Raw genomic sequence first — 15,296 nt, 5'->3', positions numbered from 1 at the left:
TCTCATAAACAAATGTCCTGAAACAACGACAGCGCGTCCCTTTGATGTTTTTTGTGGCGCGGCCACGTCTCGGCCACGTCCCGACGCGGCCGGCGTTAGTGGCGTGTGTTTCAACTACGTCACGACGTGGCCGGCGTTAGCTGCATGCGAGACCGCAGCAGCAGCAGCGGAAAGTTCAAGGAAGAGGGAAAGAACATAGAGTTTCTCTCTATAACCCCTAGAGGGAAATCTGGCGCCACGGTCTATAGTAGTTTCCTTAGGGGCGCCGTGCCGTCATGGAAATGACAGTATATGAGTCTGCGAGGCTTGTGTTGGCTGGTGTTGTGAGAGGCGTCGTCTAAAACGTAGATATGGCTACACAAATAACGCGTTCCTTAAGTAATATCTTCATAAAATGTTTCCGTTCACGCATACTGCATCTTCCAGTGACGTTCACTCACCTACGATGCATAACCACGCGAAGAAAAGCAAGAACAGACGACAAACTGTTTGAAAGCGAGCGCGAATCTTATCGTCTGTCCTCCAACTTTACCGGCCCGCTGATACTCCTTACGTATCATATAACTGTACATGCAATAACAAGTTGTCATTGTTAAACAAAACATGTTTTTGTGTAATAATAAAGCTAAAACAGCTTTTTACGTGCCGTTTTAGTAAAAAATTAATCATTTTGACAGAGGGGACGGTGCTTGCTTCGCCAATGCCTCCTTTAGTGGATGCCTGCCGTGTAAGCCGAGAAGCTGGTTCCTGCCCATGTCCTCTTGACTCTTCCCCACCCGGCTTAACCCGGGTCGGCTGCGGTGGCCACTGCAAACCTAAATCACGTAGCCCTGCCTCAGAGATTTTAGCGGCGTCTGTTGCGATCCCAGAGGCAGGACCCGCGGTCTCTCGTCAAGCCATTGGTCGAGCGCGCGCCAGCCTAGTAATCGTCACGTCCTCCGCAACAGGAAGTGGGTCGGCTGCGAGCGCCGTCTCTCCGCGACTACCCTTAACTACGGGAACCTCCGCTTCAATGGGAAGACTAGCGACGCGGCAGGCATGTAGTAAAGGAGGCATTGGCTTGGCTTTCCAAGAACGATGCCAATCCAAAGTCACAATGCACCGGCACTGCCATGCATATCACAGCGTAGCAGCACCAGATTTCCCTCTAGGTAATATAGTGAGAAACGCTATGGAAAAGAAAGTTTCGCTTTAATAGTACGCGCCCCTCTGCCTAAGCAAGGATGCGTGTTACGTATAACCCCCTTGTTACTTCAGTTTACGTTAGCAGTGGGTGCGTGTGTGTAGTGTGTCCGGTCATGTATCGTGCGAGCATAGCGATCACGGCAGTTCCACCGTTTCGGAGCCAACGTCTCAAGCGTTTTGCCTATGTGTTGTTTAAAGCAAACACCGTCCTTGGGCTACTTTTCTGGATTACCTTCTTCCATGTAACTTTCAGAATCCGTCGCAGCTTCGCGAATTACGAGTACACCTGTCAAGGATTACATGCAAAGCGTACGTCCTTTAACTACGCACTGGGCGCAAAGCAGTAAACAATGTGCGAAGCAAGTAATGAATACTGCTTTCGTGTGACGCCAGCGCCTCATTTCACATCTGACGCGGCGTGCAGTTAGACCAACGTATATATGCAAACTGGTAGCGAAGTTTCGATAGAAGCCCACACGTCAAGAAAATGACGACTCGTTGCAACGGTCACCATGTACTTGATGGGGGAACACTAACAGCAAGCAAAAAATTAAAAAAGAAATTAAAAGTGATGTCACAACTGGAGGTGACGTCACAATCTTACGCTGCTTGGCGTGAATGTTTGAATTTCTTTAGCGCCCGGCATTTCGACCACTACGCCATCAGTTATTCTTAGAGGCTGAGGCGAGCTCGCGGCTCACCTCAGCTGAAGCGCCAGCGCGTCATTAAACCATAGGAGTGGCGTATACCCTAATGCGAACATAATTAGGCTGTTATTGACGGCAATTGCTCCAGTACGTTCTTTAGGAAGGTGAGCGAATAGGATGGAAATGAATGACAGTGCCACAATGGTTTCAAAAGCAACTTCACTTTTATTCGACTAGAATAATGCGACCAATGTAATTGACCAAACAAAACATGCTTTAGCGGATGAAAATAGTACGGCCAGCACACAGTCGTATTGTATAGGAACGCATGCGAAGCGATTTCACAGAACCATTAGCTATTCCGCGCGACACCATGTATTCATATCCGAGAGTTACCAGACGAGGCAACGTTGCCCCCATTAACATTTGGAAAACATTCGACTATGGACAAGTGGCTGTGACAGTGATATCACGTACCATGCTAGATTGATGGACTCCAACGGACGATGTGTGTGTGCTGTGCTATGTGCTCTCTCTCTCCCTCTCCCCCTTCCCCATCTTTCATCTCCCCCATCCCTCTCCCATGTGTAGGGTAGCAAACCGGTTAAGCGTAACTGGTTAACCTCCCTGCCTTTCCTTCTCCACTTTTTCCTTCCTTCCTTCCTTCGTCTTGCTAATTTTGCTGCCCATCGGGCACTCAGACCCTGTGTTAGGGAAAGGGTTAGGGAACGTAGTGCTACGATTCCTCGGGGAGCATTCCGCAATTATCGTCACGACGAGAGACAGCGCGTCGGATGCCGCAGCGGGAAGTGGCACGATAACAAAAAACCAGCACTTACACGTTGCGCCAATGAATGCCTTGCGCTTAGGTCACTCAAAATTTGAAGGGAATCACACGCCACACAAACACGCAAGGAAATAAACTTAATAAACACTCGGATGAAACCACCGCGTTCAAGTGAGGAACGCCATTCCGCACGACATAATAGTTGGTTTGCAGTCTTGCCAAGTCTTAAGCCAGAATGACTGGTTGGTAGGGATCTCCAAGAACGAACTAATAAATTGTGAAATAGAAAAAAATGACATTTTTTTGTTTTAGTACAGGAACAATATTTGAAACGGAATTGTTACGTGTATGACAGTATTCTCATTAGGAATTTCCGAGCATTTCTTTGTCCGCATAGGTTTTCATGTTCATGCTCATGTTTTCATGTTCATAGGTTCATGGTCTGCCGGGCCAGTTTAGGGTAGCATACTTCACCGCTAAATTCTCCACCTGAGTGTCTTGCCGAATTCTCCAGTGTCTTGCCGAAACGCGATGTCGTAAAGGGATGCTCACATATTTCGAGTTCTTTTCGGCATTTATATATGATAATTTGCTGAAGAAGAAATATGTCTGGCAAATATGGCATAGAAGCGTTGAAAGAGAGGAACATTACATAAAATCCTTTATTTTAGAGCGCAACTCTTAAAGAGGCCCTGAACCACTTTTTATTGAAGTGGAGAAAGACATTTGAAGTGATTATTGGCTATTTCAGAACCACTTTGCCGGAAAAAGTACTTCAATGCGTTCAGCAGAAGCGCAGTTATCGGCAATCAAACACGGCCGCAGCTCTGCTCCCCTTCCTCCTCCAATGGCTTGCACTGCGAAGGCTACGGCGCAGACGTCACCGTGGCGCGCAGTTCAAATTTCCGATTTGGTGCCTATGCCGCGCTAAACGTAAGCCAAACGCGGCTGTCCTCAGAGAGCCGCAGTGCGCTTAGCCACTGGACTCGTGGCGGCACCTCGCGGCGGCCGCGGTGTAGCCGAGCGCAGCGACCAATAGCAGCCGCGTATTGGAGTGTGCTTATGACGGAATAGAGCACACAGAAAAGAGCGAGGAACATGGAGTTGTTGAAACGAGAGTATTTTAGAGAAAGGTGACTTCGCGCTTCGCTTGCGAGCTCCATGGATCGCGTACGACAGCAGAACTTGTCTGAGATGTTCACAACAGCGTATGCTACCCGCGGACTATGTTACTTCACCAAGCCCGAGGGTTGGTTCAAGGCCTCTTTAAGCGGCCGTTCCTGCGTTGAGTGTTGAAAAAAAGTAACATTTCGTCCCCGCGAGAGCTAACGGAACGCAAGGAGGAAAGGGGAGGACGAGGCTACAGTGAAAACACGAGGCGGAAATTGGAGGAGGAGCAGGTGGGAGATGGATTGCGCATGCACTGAGTGGCCGGTGGCCGCGGCATCCGCCGCCGCGTGGGTGATCTCATCTGCACTTCCGTGGGGGGGGAGGTAGGAATGAGTTGGGGAGGGCTACGCTCGTTCGCGGCGTCAACCGCTCTGGTCAGTCCACGGTACCAGCGTGTGTAACGGAGATCAGTGCTCCTGCAAGGGGCGATGGCGAGAGGCTACGAATAAGGCTCGATGTGACGCTCCCTTGGGTGTTGTCGCCGCTGACACTGGTGGCACGACTACCCCGCGACGAAGGGTCGCTCTCGTCGTAGGTGGAACGAAAGCGCGAGAAGCAAAGCGTAGGGCCGAGCAAGACGGGCTGTGTGCGACGATGGCTACGAGATGGCGCCAGACTAGCGGGCGTCGTCTGTATGGAAACAAAGCGCTGCATTAGCAGCGTCTGTCTGCGGCGGCTGATGTAAATCGCGCCCACGCGTCACCAACGCGCCACCTCTCGCGATTGGCGAGGCGCACGCGCCACACTTCGCTCCGTTCGCAATGTGAAGCACGAGACAGATTGTGAGCGCCAGCTACACTACTCACACCCTTATCTTCCTAATATAAACCGTGTACGTACATAATTATAATACAAAATATTCACACGCGGAATGAAAACACGTATAGAGCCGCGCTCGAATTAGGCATTAGGGAGCATCGTAATCGTCGGTGATTTTTTTTTATTTTCCATAGATGATCAAGGAAGGCGTTACATATATTTCTACATGGCTGTAGCCGAGCACCTATGCTTTAAATGTGACCGCAAAAATGTGACATAAACTCAGTCCAAAATCACGAAGAACGCGGATTCACCGAAAGTTGTTCTTGTGGATGGGGGAAATCGCCGGTAGAATGAAAACGAGGTTATCAATCGTTACAGCTTGCTTCACTCGCCTCTCGTCTACAGTATACTTCTCTCTGTGTGTTTCTCGACAACAACAAAAAATAAAGATTAAGTACGTCCACAATACCATTCTACACAGCGATCTTATTCTTCTACCGACGTACATTTCACCTCGTTTAGGTGGTCCACAGAAAAAGAAAAGGTAAACGTATAGTGCCTATAATATCAACCTGCTCCCAATTCTTCATACCTCCGCACCTCTCAGTACTGGATCCCCCTTTCCGAGTCAGTGACATTGACTGCTCTTCGCTTCTAGTTTCGCATTACTTCAGATACTGTATTTCCCGGTAACTATAGTAATGGACTCTGTATCCAGGCTTGTGTAACTTGTTAAAACATTTTTTCCTGCTTTGTCGCTCCCCGCTGCCTATAATACATCTGGCCTGGCTTGTGGAATAAACAGATAAATAAATAAATAAATAAATAAATAAATAAATAAATAAATAAATAAATAAATAAATTTCAGCCTACCTCATATTCTATGTCGTATCCATCGTCGTCATCTTGGTCTTCATTCCTGCTCGGCGGGCTCAGTGGAGGTGGAGGTATGCTTAACCTGAAAGAAGGGAAAAAAACAAATAAATAATATGCCTTTCCTTTTGAAGTTTTCTTTTCTTTAACTTTTTTTTTTACTATTATTCGCTTCGTCATGATGTAATAGGATGATGGCACAGTAGACAAAAAAGCCTGACAGACATTCTATGTGGAACGAATAGAATCTGGAATAGTGCCGCTTGCTTTTCTTCTTTTTTCAAGCCACGTATAGAATGTAAATGGGATAGTGACTGGCTGCGTGTGAATGAAACGAGAATGTTGGTGCCCCTAATTTAGTCTCAGTTGAATGAAATGAATTCGTTTCCGCAAATGTGTCTAAAATTTCGCACCACACAAGTACCAAGCGCGCACGCCGGTGCGCAGACCCGTTCGCGCATTTCTGCCACATTTATGCATTGCGATTGTCGCTTTGCCAGCGCTATGTGCCCGGGACACGATGTGAACGTGTCCGTGTCCTCCAGCTCGCGTGTGGCGTGATTCCATGCCAGGCTGCCTAGACCAAGACCACTTCACGTTGTCGTGGCTGTTTCCTTTTGGCACCACGCGGGAATGCGAAAAAAGAAAGAAATTGTGGAACGTTACTGCGCGGTCATTCTGGGAATGGGCATTCACTCCGACATTCAGCTCCCCAGAACTGAAAGGAATGAAAATAGAGTTATCCCACGAGATCATTCCACGAAATGAAATGGGAATGCAATTGACGGCAACACTGCACCACCTCGTTCAATACGAAAAAGAACTATGGGGTTTTACGTGCCAAAACCACTTTCTGATTATGAGGGACGCCGTAGTGGGAGACTCTGGAAATTTGGACTACCTGGAGTTCTTTAACGTGCACCTCAATCTAAGTACGCGTGTGTTTTCGCCCCCATCGGAATGCGGCCGCCGTGGCTGGGATTGGATCCCGCGAACTCGTGCTTAGCAGCCCAACACCATAGCCACTGAGCAACCGCGGCGGGTCATTTATAACGACGTTGCGTCCAGTTCGCGCTGCACGAGCATCCTACGCTGAAGCCTTTCAAAGTTGACAACTGCGCCAGAACACACAGCCTTACGAAAGGAGGAGGCAAGGTGGGAGGCACACGACTGAGATGCGCGGCGACACTTACAAGCATTAAAAAATATCTGCTTCGTACTCATGTCGAACTCTCTCTCTCTTTCACTCCCCATTCCTCTCCCCACGTGTAGGGTAGCAAACTGGACTCAGTGTGGTTAACCTCCCTGCCATTCCTTCTTCCCTTCAATCTCTCTCTCTGCTTTGTACTGGGCAAAACGCATCATTTGACACTCAGACAAGCATCTCTTCGCATTTGTGTGGGTGCTTTTTTGTTGTTAATTTTTTTTTGCCACCCATCGGCTGGCGTCGGCAGCACTGGCATAATAAATGAAAGAGTCGCAGTATGCTCTGGCACCACAGCAGAGTGCCTGCATGCACAGCGCGATCTCACTGTTACTCGTAAATACAGTACGTTTTGTGCAGCCAGTTAGGAGTCTGAAGTGATTTGGCGTTTCTCCGACGTGTCTCTCGATCGATGCAATTCGTCAAGGCTCATAGGGCTCACACAAGGCTTACACAAGGCTATTCGTCGACACACACGTACCCGTTCGGGAGGAACGACCCTTCCCACGGCGGCGGCGCCCACCACGGAAATTCAGTCTGCGCCGCGGCGTCGTTGTGGCCCTGGGTGAAGCCGGAGGGCGAGGCGACGACCTGTTTGGCGCGGCCTCCTCCGGCGCAGCTACTTCCGCTTCCGCCGAAGTCCGACGAACTGCTTCCGGTTCCGTTCCGGCGCTCCCTGCGCAGTACCTCGACCACGATGGGCTCCGAGGCGGCGCGGAACGCCGCCACTGCCTCCTCGTGCGACGCGTTTGACACGTCTCGGCCGTTCACCTGCACATACACAAAGCGTTTTGCATGAAATCAAATGCATTTATCCATCCATTCGACGAATGGGTGAACAAGTCTACACGACAGGTAACGAGTCAATGTACGAATTGGCCAGTGAATGAACGGGTCAATGAAAGTGAAAGGGTCAATGAATGAATGAATGAATGAATGAATGAATGAATGAATGAATGAATGAATGAATGAATGAATGAATGAATCGCAACTGCAATGTGGCTGAAATCTGCGAACGCCCTTCATGTTATTCGAGTTCGCTTAGGTCGTGCGCTGTTCATCTGCAAACGAAAAATTATTATATGCTAGCAGCACATGCGAAACCCCGAATGTATCACTCCATCCTTCGACGTATAGATTTCAAGCGTCTAGCCACCAGACAATCAATGCAACTACTGTCATGCCACTGAGTGAATGAATGAATGAATGAATGAATGAATGAATGAATGAATCGATCACTAAATCAACCCGGCAATGTATAATGCAACACAATTATTTGCTTCAGAAAATTCAATAAACCTAGGGCAGTGACGTTAGGTACTCCTTTCGACGTGTTACAAAAGCTATTGTTACGACAACAAAGTTAGGAGAATGACCCTTTCGCGATGCAGCTGGCCGCGCCAAACTTGCCAACAGTATGGGGGCGCTGTAGCTAGGAATTATTTATTTATTTAATGTCTCAAGATTTGCCTGTTTGAATATTTCTGCCCATTTAGTACTGCTTCGCACTACACGAAGGCAGCTTTAGAGTTCATGAATTCACACCTGTTACTGCTTGCACCATCATATAAAGGTTATGACGTAATCCGGTGGTCAGCATGTTCTTCGTGAACCACGCCGCTACTGCGGGTAACCCTTGAAGATGCGATTAACGATTACATTTTCATCGGCTTCTCACCCGGCCATCCGCAACCGTGCGCGAGTGTTAGTGAAACGTCAACAGAAAACGCCTAGAACCGCGGTCAATATCATTCCTGATGGCGCACACCAATTAAGCGTGTTTTTTCTTGGAAAAACAATTGTGTCGAAGCGTTAAGGGTACTGCAGAAGCCAACGTGACGCGACAAAGATTCTAGGCAGCAACAATTTCTTTTTGCCGCTGTTACACATACAGAAATGCACCCTCCATTAATCCCTCCCAAACACACTAATGAACACAAGACACAAAAGGACCGCTCAACCCACCCACCACAATATCATACAATAATAGCCGCCTCTTTCTTTCTCCCTCCCCCACAGAAGAAAAGGCACGCACGGAAATACTTTACACCTTCTCACACACACTCAGACAAGAACATTCTTTCCCGCAACCCTATACAAAAAAGAAAATAAAAGACGCTAGTACGCTAAGAAAAACTACAGAGGAACCAACAGGACTCCCCCGATATATATCCAGAGCGCGGAGAAGTGTCTACCTCTGGATACGAACGAGTAACCAGGAACGCAAAAGAAAGTTAAACAAAAATAGAGAGGAGACATTACTCTTTCTGTACCCGCTGCTTACGTTGCGGAAATTGTAGACACGCGAAACGGAAGCGGTCGGCGCATTTTGGGCGATTCGCCGCGTCCGCTCTGGCACGGCGCGAACCGGCGGACCGTGAAGGAGTGAAAGGCTTAGCGCGTCGTGTGTACGCCGAGCTAGGAAATAGATTGAGAGAGAGAGAAAAAAAAGAAAGCAATAGAGCCCCAGCACCCTTGAAAGGAACGATGGCACTCCTGGAATAACCGCGAGAAACAACTTAGGAAGAAAGAAAGAACAATCGTGAAAAAGTAGGCGAAGGAGACTTGCGACCAGGAGAAGCGCAAACTCGGGCTCAGCGCAGCGAAGAGCCCGGAGAGAACGAAAAATAGGAACGGTGTGCTTGCCAGACGCTGAGAGCAAGCAACTGCATAACAATAGTAGGCATGCAGAAAAAAAAATGCAAGTAAATGAGCAAAAAAATAGAGAGAAAGCCGAATATCAGCGAGAGTAGGAGAGAATGGTTCCGAAATTCGCTTTCGAAGACCTCTTCCTTTTTACCCAAACTTCCTACTCTTGGAAAAACGCGGCAGCATCAGCGTCAATGCGGGCCTGTTTTCTGCCGAGAAAGGCGCAAACCGCAACGGGGATAGCAAGAAGAGCGCAACACTTTCGCGGATTCAGTTCTATATATATATATATATATATATATATATATATATATATATATATATAAACGCGCGCACTTTCAAGGGAGAAACGCTGAGATGGTAATAATGGCGGACAAGGAACAACGAAACTATAGGCAAACATGAAAGGGAGGAGCCGGGCGAAGGCACTACCTCGCGCGGGGCGCGGAACGTACGAAACGGTGGAGCGGCTGGCACGCGTCCGAGCACGCAACCAAAAAAAAAAAAAAAATAGAAAGAAAGGATGAAGGGAGAGCGAGCGGATTGTCGGAGGATACAAATAGTGGTTGTCGGCACCGGTGGCGTACGTGCGCCATCTTTCGCCGAGCGGATTGAAGTGGCTGTGACACTAAGAGAAAAGTGGGCGTCAATGGGCCAGTACGAAGAAGTACGCGCAAGGTGGAGCAACCTGAAGAAGGGAGTAAGGGCAAAGAAAACGTGTCGATGTGCATGCGTGTCTTAGTGTGTGTGTGTGTGTGTGTGTGTGTATATATATATACACATAGGTGCTGTCATCTGACCAAAAGGACAGAAATAACAAAACGTGCAGAGTGTAATACAGAACTGAAAGCATAGAGTGCTGACAGAAGCAAAGTGAATGAATGTGCAGAAACGAGATAAATGATTGCATTGTTGGTTTGCGTACTAAATAAAGAAAGAAACGTGATCGAAAGAAGCCGGTAAAATTTTGGTACAGAAGCTAGCAGAACTCTAATGATGCTGCCGACTTGTACTTGGAGAGCCTTACGAGGCTATTACGGGAAGGAAAGAAGAAAAAAATAAAAGAGAGCGGGAACTGTAGTGGGGATGGAGTTCAGCGTGGTGAAGCAGGCTCTTAAAGAGAAAAAATGTGATTACAAGAAAAAAAAAGGTAAGAAATATGTTTGCAACTCGGCACTTGGAAGGAGCTCTCTCGTGCATAAAGCGAGAGAAAAGAGTTCGTTTCTTCTACTTTCCGTAAACTGCAACATCCTCGACTTTTGCTTGTTTTACGACTTGTTTTAGTATTATCATTCTGTGTGGTTATATTTTCTTTCTTTCTTTCTTTCTTTCTTTCTTTGTGAATTCCGAGAAGTGAAAGAAATGCCCGCCAGAACACACGCATGGCTAAGCCTGAGTTTTGTCCACAAGCTCTGTAACTTGTGTGGAGCACAAGGCTTTGTGCTCATAGGTTTATCTGACGTGGCATTTATTGTCTCCGTACGTAAAGCACGCAGTCCGTTAGACCTTTAAATAGCACCCGAACTACGCAGAGAAAATAACGTGCTTTTCGGTACGCAATGTGGCTTTGCCGCAACAAGACGCCTATAACGGCGAAGCACGCTTTACAGGAAAGAAAGGCAAAGTTGAAACTGAGTTTGCGTGTAATTTGCGCACGTACGACATCGAAGACGATGAGAGTCCCCAATTGTTTTTTTCCTGGACATCTTGACGTCGCGGCCATTTGCGCAGGCCCAGCCAATCGTCAGTCAATCTGCAGCTGACAATATGGCGGAGTTCGGCAGCGTCTAGACCTGCGCCAGTCGTCACATTTTTGGTACATTGCGTGCTATCCTCTCCTACTGTGAGTTCAGAATAATTTTCGATGAGCTATAGAGGCGAAGAAAAAGGACCAATAAATAACACGCGAATTATCGATTCCGGAGCCGGGAAAGAGCCTTTCCACAAAATCCGGCCACTTCCTATTTTGTCGGCAGCCTCGGGGCGAAGTGGCCGTAAGCTTTCATTAGCTCCAATATATTTACCGTCTTTTCTTTGGCTTCCGGCTTTCACTGGGGCAATTGTGCTCGGAAGGCAATAACCGAAGCGTACAAGAGAGCAGGAGTATTGGGGGAGCGGTGGGGGGGGGGGGGGGGGGCGCCTCCATTAAGAATTTGCACGGAACGTTCGCATGGGCGGCGGATGATGGACGCCGAAGGTCTAATTAGAGCGCGGTGAAAGCTTTAATGGATTCTCCAGTCTCGCGCTTTTCTCCGCTTCCAGTCCCCTTGCGCAAGTGAATTATGGCCTCTCTGAGCACTTCGTGATTGCCGCGGAACACAACGAGAATGTAATGCGAGAGGAAATAGATAGATAGAACGACAACGTGGGCGGCGACGCAAATTCGGAAGCGGCAGACTGGCTCTGCTTCCGAGGCTTCGGTCGGTTCGATTGCGTGTCGAGTGGTAGGTGAACGGGAACGCTTCGACTGCGAATTTGAACTTTATGCCGAGTGTAAGCGCACGCGTACGGCAGCAGTCATACTTAAACATAACACGTCTTACAGACTTTTCGTTTTTTTTGTGTGTGTGTGTGGATGGTGTTGGATAATTTTTTTTCTGGTTGGGTTGCCTTTTAAACATAGTAACTTAGTGCGTCTTCCTTACAAAGCCTTGGACGTTTGCTCCGTAAAGCCTGCTTTTTGTTAGAGCTAATCTGACAGAGACGTCTCGTGCTCGTTGTGGTTAAGACTCATGGTGGCTGTACTACGCCGGAAGGATAGCTAAGGCACATAGCCTGACGGGGCCCGTCCATTGTGTGGAGTCGTGTAACATTTAGCAGAGGCAAACGGTGACAGAGTTCAATTGGCGATGCCTAAAACTTCGTTTCTCAGCTCTTTGCTTTAAAAAATGCACGAAATACAGGATAATCATAAATCAGACGTGAAATTGGTTCCACTACTTTCAATTGCGATGATGCTCTTGTGACGTGTGGACTTGCGACGGGATAATATCTTGTGATGTGCTCGGTTCTTACTTTGTTCCTTCGATGTACACCATTCTTTTTCCATGTGAGTCGACAGATGAGGTGCGCCGTTCGATTAGTTGTCTATACAGGTTCACTAGCAATTGCTGCCTGTGCAACGTGACCTGTCTTTGAGCTCTTTGTCCACACGAAAACGCAAAACTGATTGCCAACTGTGGACTTTGCCCTTTCTACTTGAGCTGTATCCCTATCTTGGCGCTTTTGCTCGGCTGCATTAGGTCACCAAATAGCTATGATATGTTCCTTGATTGCAGAGGTTGCGCGGAAATTTAAGTCACAATTCCCTGTGTATATGAGGGCTGAATATAAACATACGCCTTTGAGAGAGAGAGAGAGAGAGAGAGAAAGGAAAGGGGAAAGGCAGGGAGGTTAACCAGAGAAAAGGTCCGGTTGGCTACCCTACGCTGGGGAGAGAGGGGAGGGGAAGGTAAAGTGGTAAAAAAGTAGAGATAAGGAAAGGAAGGAGAATACGCCTTTGGGTTCCAAAACATGTTACGTATGCCTGCACTTTCGTTGCCTGTCCTGCTCAGCATTTGCGATGAATCTCTCTCTCTCTCTCTCTCTCTTTAAATCGTAAGTTCCCTAACGAACTACTTGTTCTTGACTTAGCTGGTACGTTTACCCATAAAAACAAGACCATGCAATCCCTGCGCATGTCAGTGATTTTCCTCTACTCTCCTGGCCTTGTGTGCTCACCGAAATTTTCCGCATTCCTTTACTCCGACGCATTTCACGTTTCTGTAACTTTTGTGTTTGCCTCTTGCTGCGACAAACGCGCCCTCTGACTTGGTTAAAGTGCGGAAGTTGCGAGTGTATACGCAGTAAAACGGCTTTGCGCAATGAATTTTCATTACGCGACGGTTGAAGACGAACGACGGAAAAATAAGAACAAAGCATAATGTCGACTTCGTTCCCGAAATCAAATCACACATTGAAGGCGTCCCGCATCCACTTCACTTCGCAGGCAAAAATAAAGTCGCATTTATATTTCCTGATGCCTTTAAGTTTATTAGTATACACAAATCCTATCAGTGGCGTTTCCGGCATTCCTGTTTGCCTCTATCCGATGTAACGAGATGAGAACGCAAACAAAGGCTCGTTCGTCAAACAGATCCTTCGTCGCGCCGCCGAACGCTAAAAGGATTACGCCACCACCTGCAGAGGAAGCAGACAGATATAGGCGGGTGGGGGCGAGACTTTGCCCGGTGCGAAACGGCGGCGGAGTGTGCAAACATATCCGTAACGCTAGACTGCGAGTCAAGCCGAGCCGAACCGAGCCGAAGGGTGGTTCCGCTGACGGCCAGACAGAAGCCAGAGATGCGCGGGTCGCGGAGCAGCTCCAGAAGCCGAAGAAAGAAGATAGCGGCGCGCGCATCCAGGCGAATCTGATAAAGCGTCGCGCTCGGTCGGTCAACATAGTGCAGACACGGTCGGGAGAAAAGACAAGCTAAGCCGCATCGAAGGGAGAACAGGCTGTTCCCTTGTTCTTTCCGGAGCTCGTGGGCGATCGGCCTTGTGGTGGCAACAAAGAGGACGAAAGACATTTGAGTTCCGAAGCATATAGCGGATGTCGCCTGCAATGAGGCCGTTAGGCCTTGTCGCGGACGGTGCGGTGAATGCGAGGAATGGTGGCTGCAGATGGCGCCACAAAAGCTGAATTAGATATGTGAAAGAACCGGAATGTACACCAACTCCTAAGCGCATAAAGGCGAGCTTGAAGCTACAGCGATGAGAAGAGAGGAAAATAAAATGACTGTGTGGCATAGCATCGAGAAGGTTAAGCCGGACGGGCCTCCACGCGGCTTAGCGGTCGGCCGTGCAGACGACAGCTCTTGCAGACGATGCCAGGAGCAGACGACTACGTGAACGGTCGTGTGTGTGCCCCCTCGCCCATGCACCAGTGAAGCCGGGGCCTCGCCACAGGAAGGCACTTATCGATCGCGCATGCGCCCCAAGCTCGTTGGGGGCTTCCCGGGGTCGACTCTTTCTTGAAGTGGGTGTCGCATTCAGACCCTCTTCTGAAAGCGAAATAATTGCCCCTAAGGATGGTGATGCCGGTCGCTTGAATAGCGATGCATGGCGCGTGTCGAAATCAGACAAAAAGAAAGAAGGGAAAGAGGGGGGTTGTGTATGAGGCTCTTGATCGGGGATCACGTGTCTTTTGTAAGCATAAAAGCGGGAAGTCACAGCGTTGTGAAAGCGATGAAAGCAAGTTTTGCGTTGTGCGTCAAATTATTTCACTACTTTGAAAGAATGAACAACGAATGTTCGAAGTTGAGTGGTAGCGGGCGCGCTGCTTGCCAGTCTCGCAATGGACTTTCTCTCGCGAGCCTTCATTGGTCGGAAACGCTGACGTTATCCCTCGGCAGCCTTATCGCATTCATCTTTAAATCTTGCTCGAGTTTGAAGAGTATTGTTGCGGTTGTCCAAACAGTGTCCGTAGTAGGGAGCTTAAACAACTCACCTGTGTTTTCGAAAATAGTTCGTATTTCCCTTCCGTTCATGTAACAAAAAAAGTGAGTCTTTAATGTTGCGAAAGCGCATTTCGGCTTATGAATGACGCCGTAGTGGAGGTCGAGCCCGCTACCTCAACGTCAGCAGCAGAATGAGATAGCCGCTGAACCCGCACAGCGTGTTCTCTTCAATTACAGCGAGCAACAAAACAACAACAATAGATTGTTCTACTTTTCGTGGTCATTTGCTATATTGAAAAACCGCAGCCTCCTATTACGCGGTGTAGCGAGCACCGTACTGGAGAAACCGCAATGAAGCAAGCAAGCAAAGTGGTGCAGTGCATGCAACGGCACTGCCATTTCCTAGCGAGTAACAGGTGTTCTTCAGAGCCATCTAGGAGAAACCATAAAGAGAGACAGACGAGCTCCTCGAAGACCGAGCTACGCTCGGAGCAAATGGACCCATAAAAATTAATCCTCGGAGAGGCTAACGGCCTAAGCTGTTCCGCTTGCTCGTTCTCGGGCAGGTTGCAGAACAACCT

The 15,296-nt window shown here is 48.4% G+C and overlaps 1 protein-coding gene across 2 annotated transcripts in view; it reads right to left on the bottom strand.

The window, feature by feature from the left end:
* Positions 1-15,296, bottom strand: part of Slip1 (SLo interacting protein 1) — a 189,030-nt gene that overhangs the window by 17,632 nt on the left and 156,102 nt on the right. For both annotated transcript variants that reach the window (XM_055068801.2, XM_072284491.1), the window contains exons 2-3: positions 7,110-7,399; positions 5,425-5,509 (exon numbers count right to left, since the gene is read on the bottom strand). In XM_055068801.2, the coding sequence (XP_054924776.2) occupies positions 5,425-5,509; positions 7,110-7,399 (375 nt within the window). The remainder of the gene's footprint in view (positions 1-5,424; positions 5,510-7,109; positions 7,400-15,296) is intronic.

This window comes from Dermacentor andersoni, chromosome 9 (genome assembly GCF_023375885.2).
Source record: "Dermacentor andersoni chromosome 9, qqDerAnde1_hic_scaffold, whole genome shotgun sequence".
NCBI lineage: Eukaryota > Metazoa > Arthropoda > Arachnida > Ixodida > Ixodidae > Dermacentor > Dermacentor andersoni.
The sequence above is the reverse complement of the archived record's forward strand: the minus strand, read 5'-3'. Positions and strand labels throughout refer to the sequence as shown.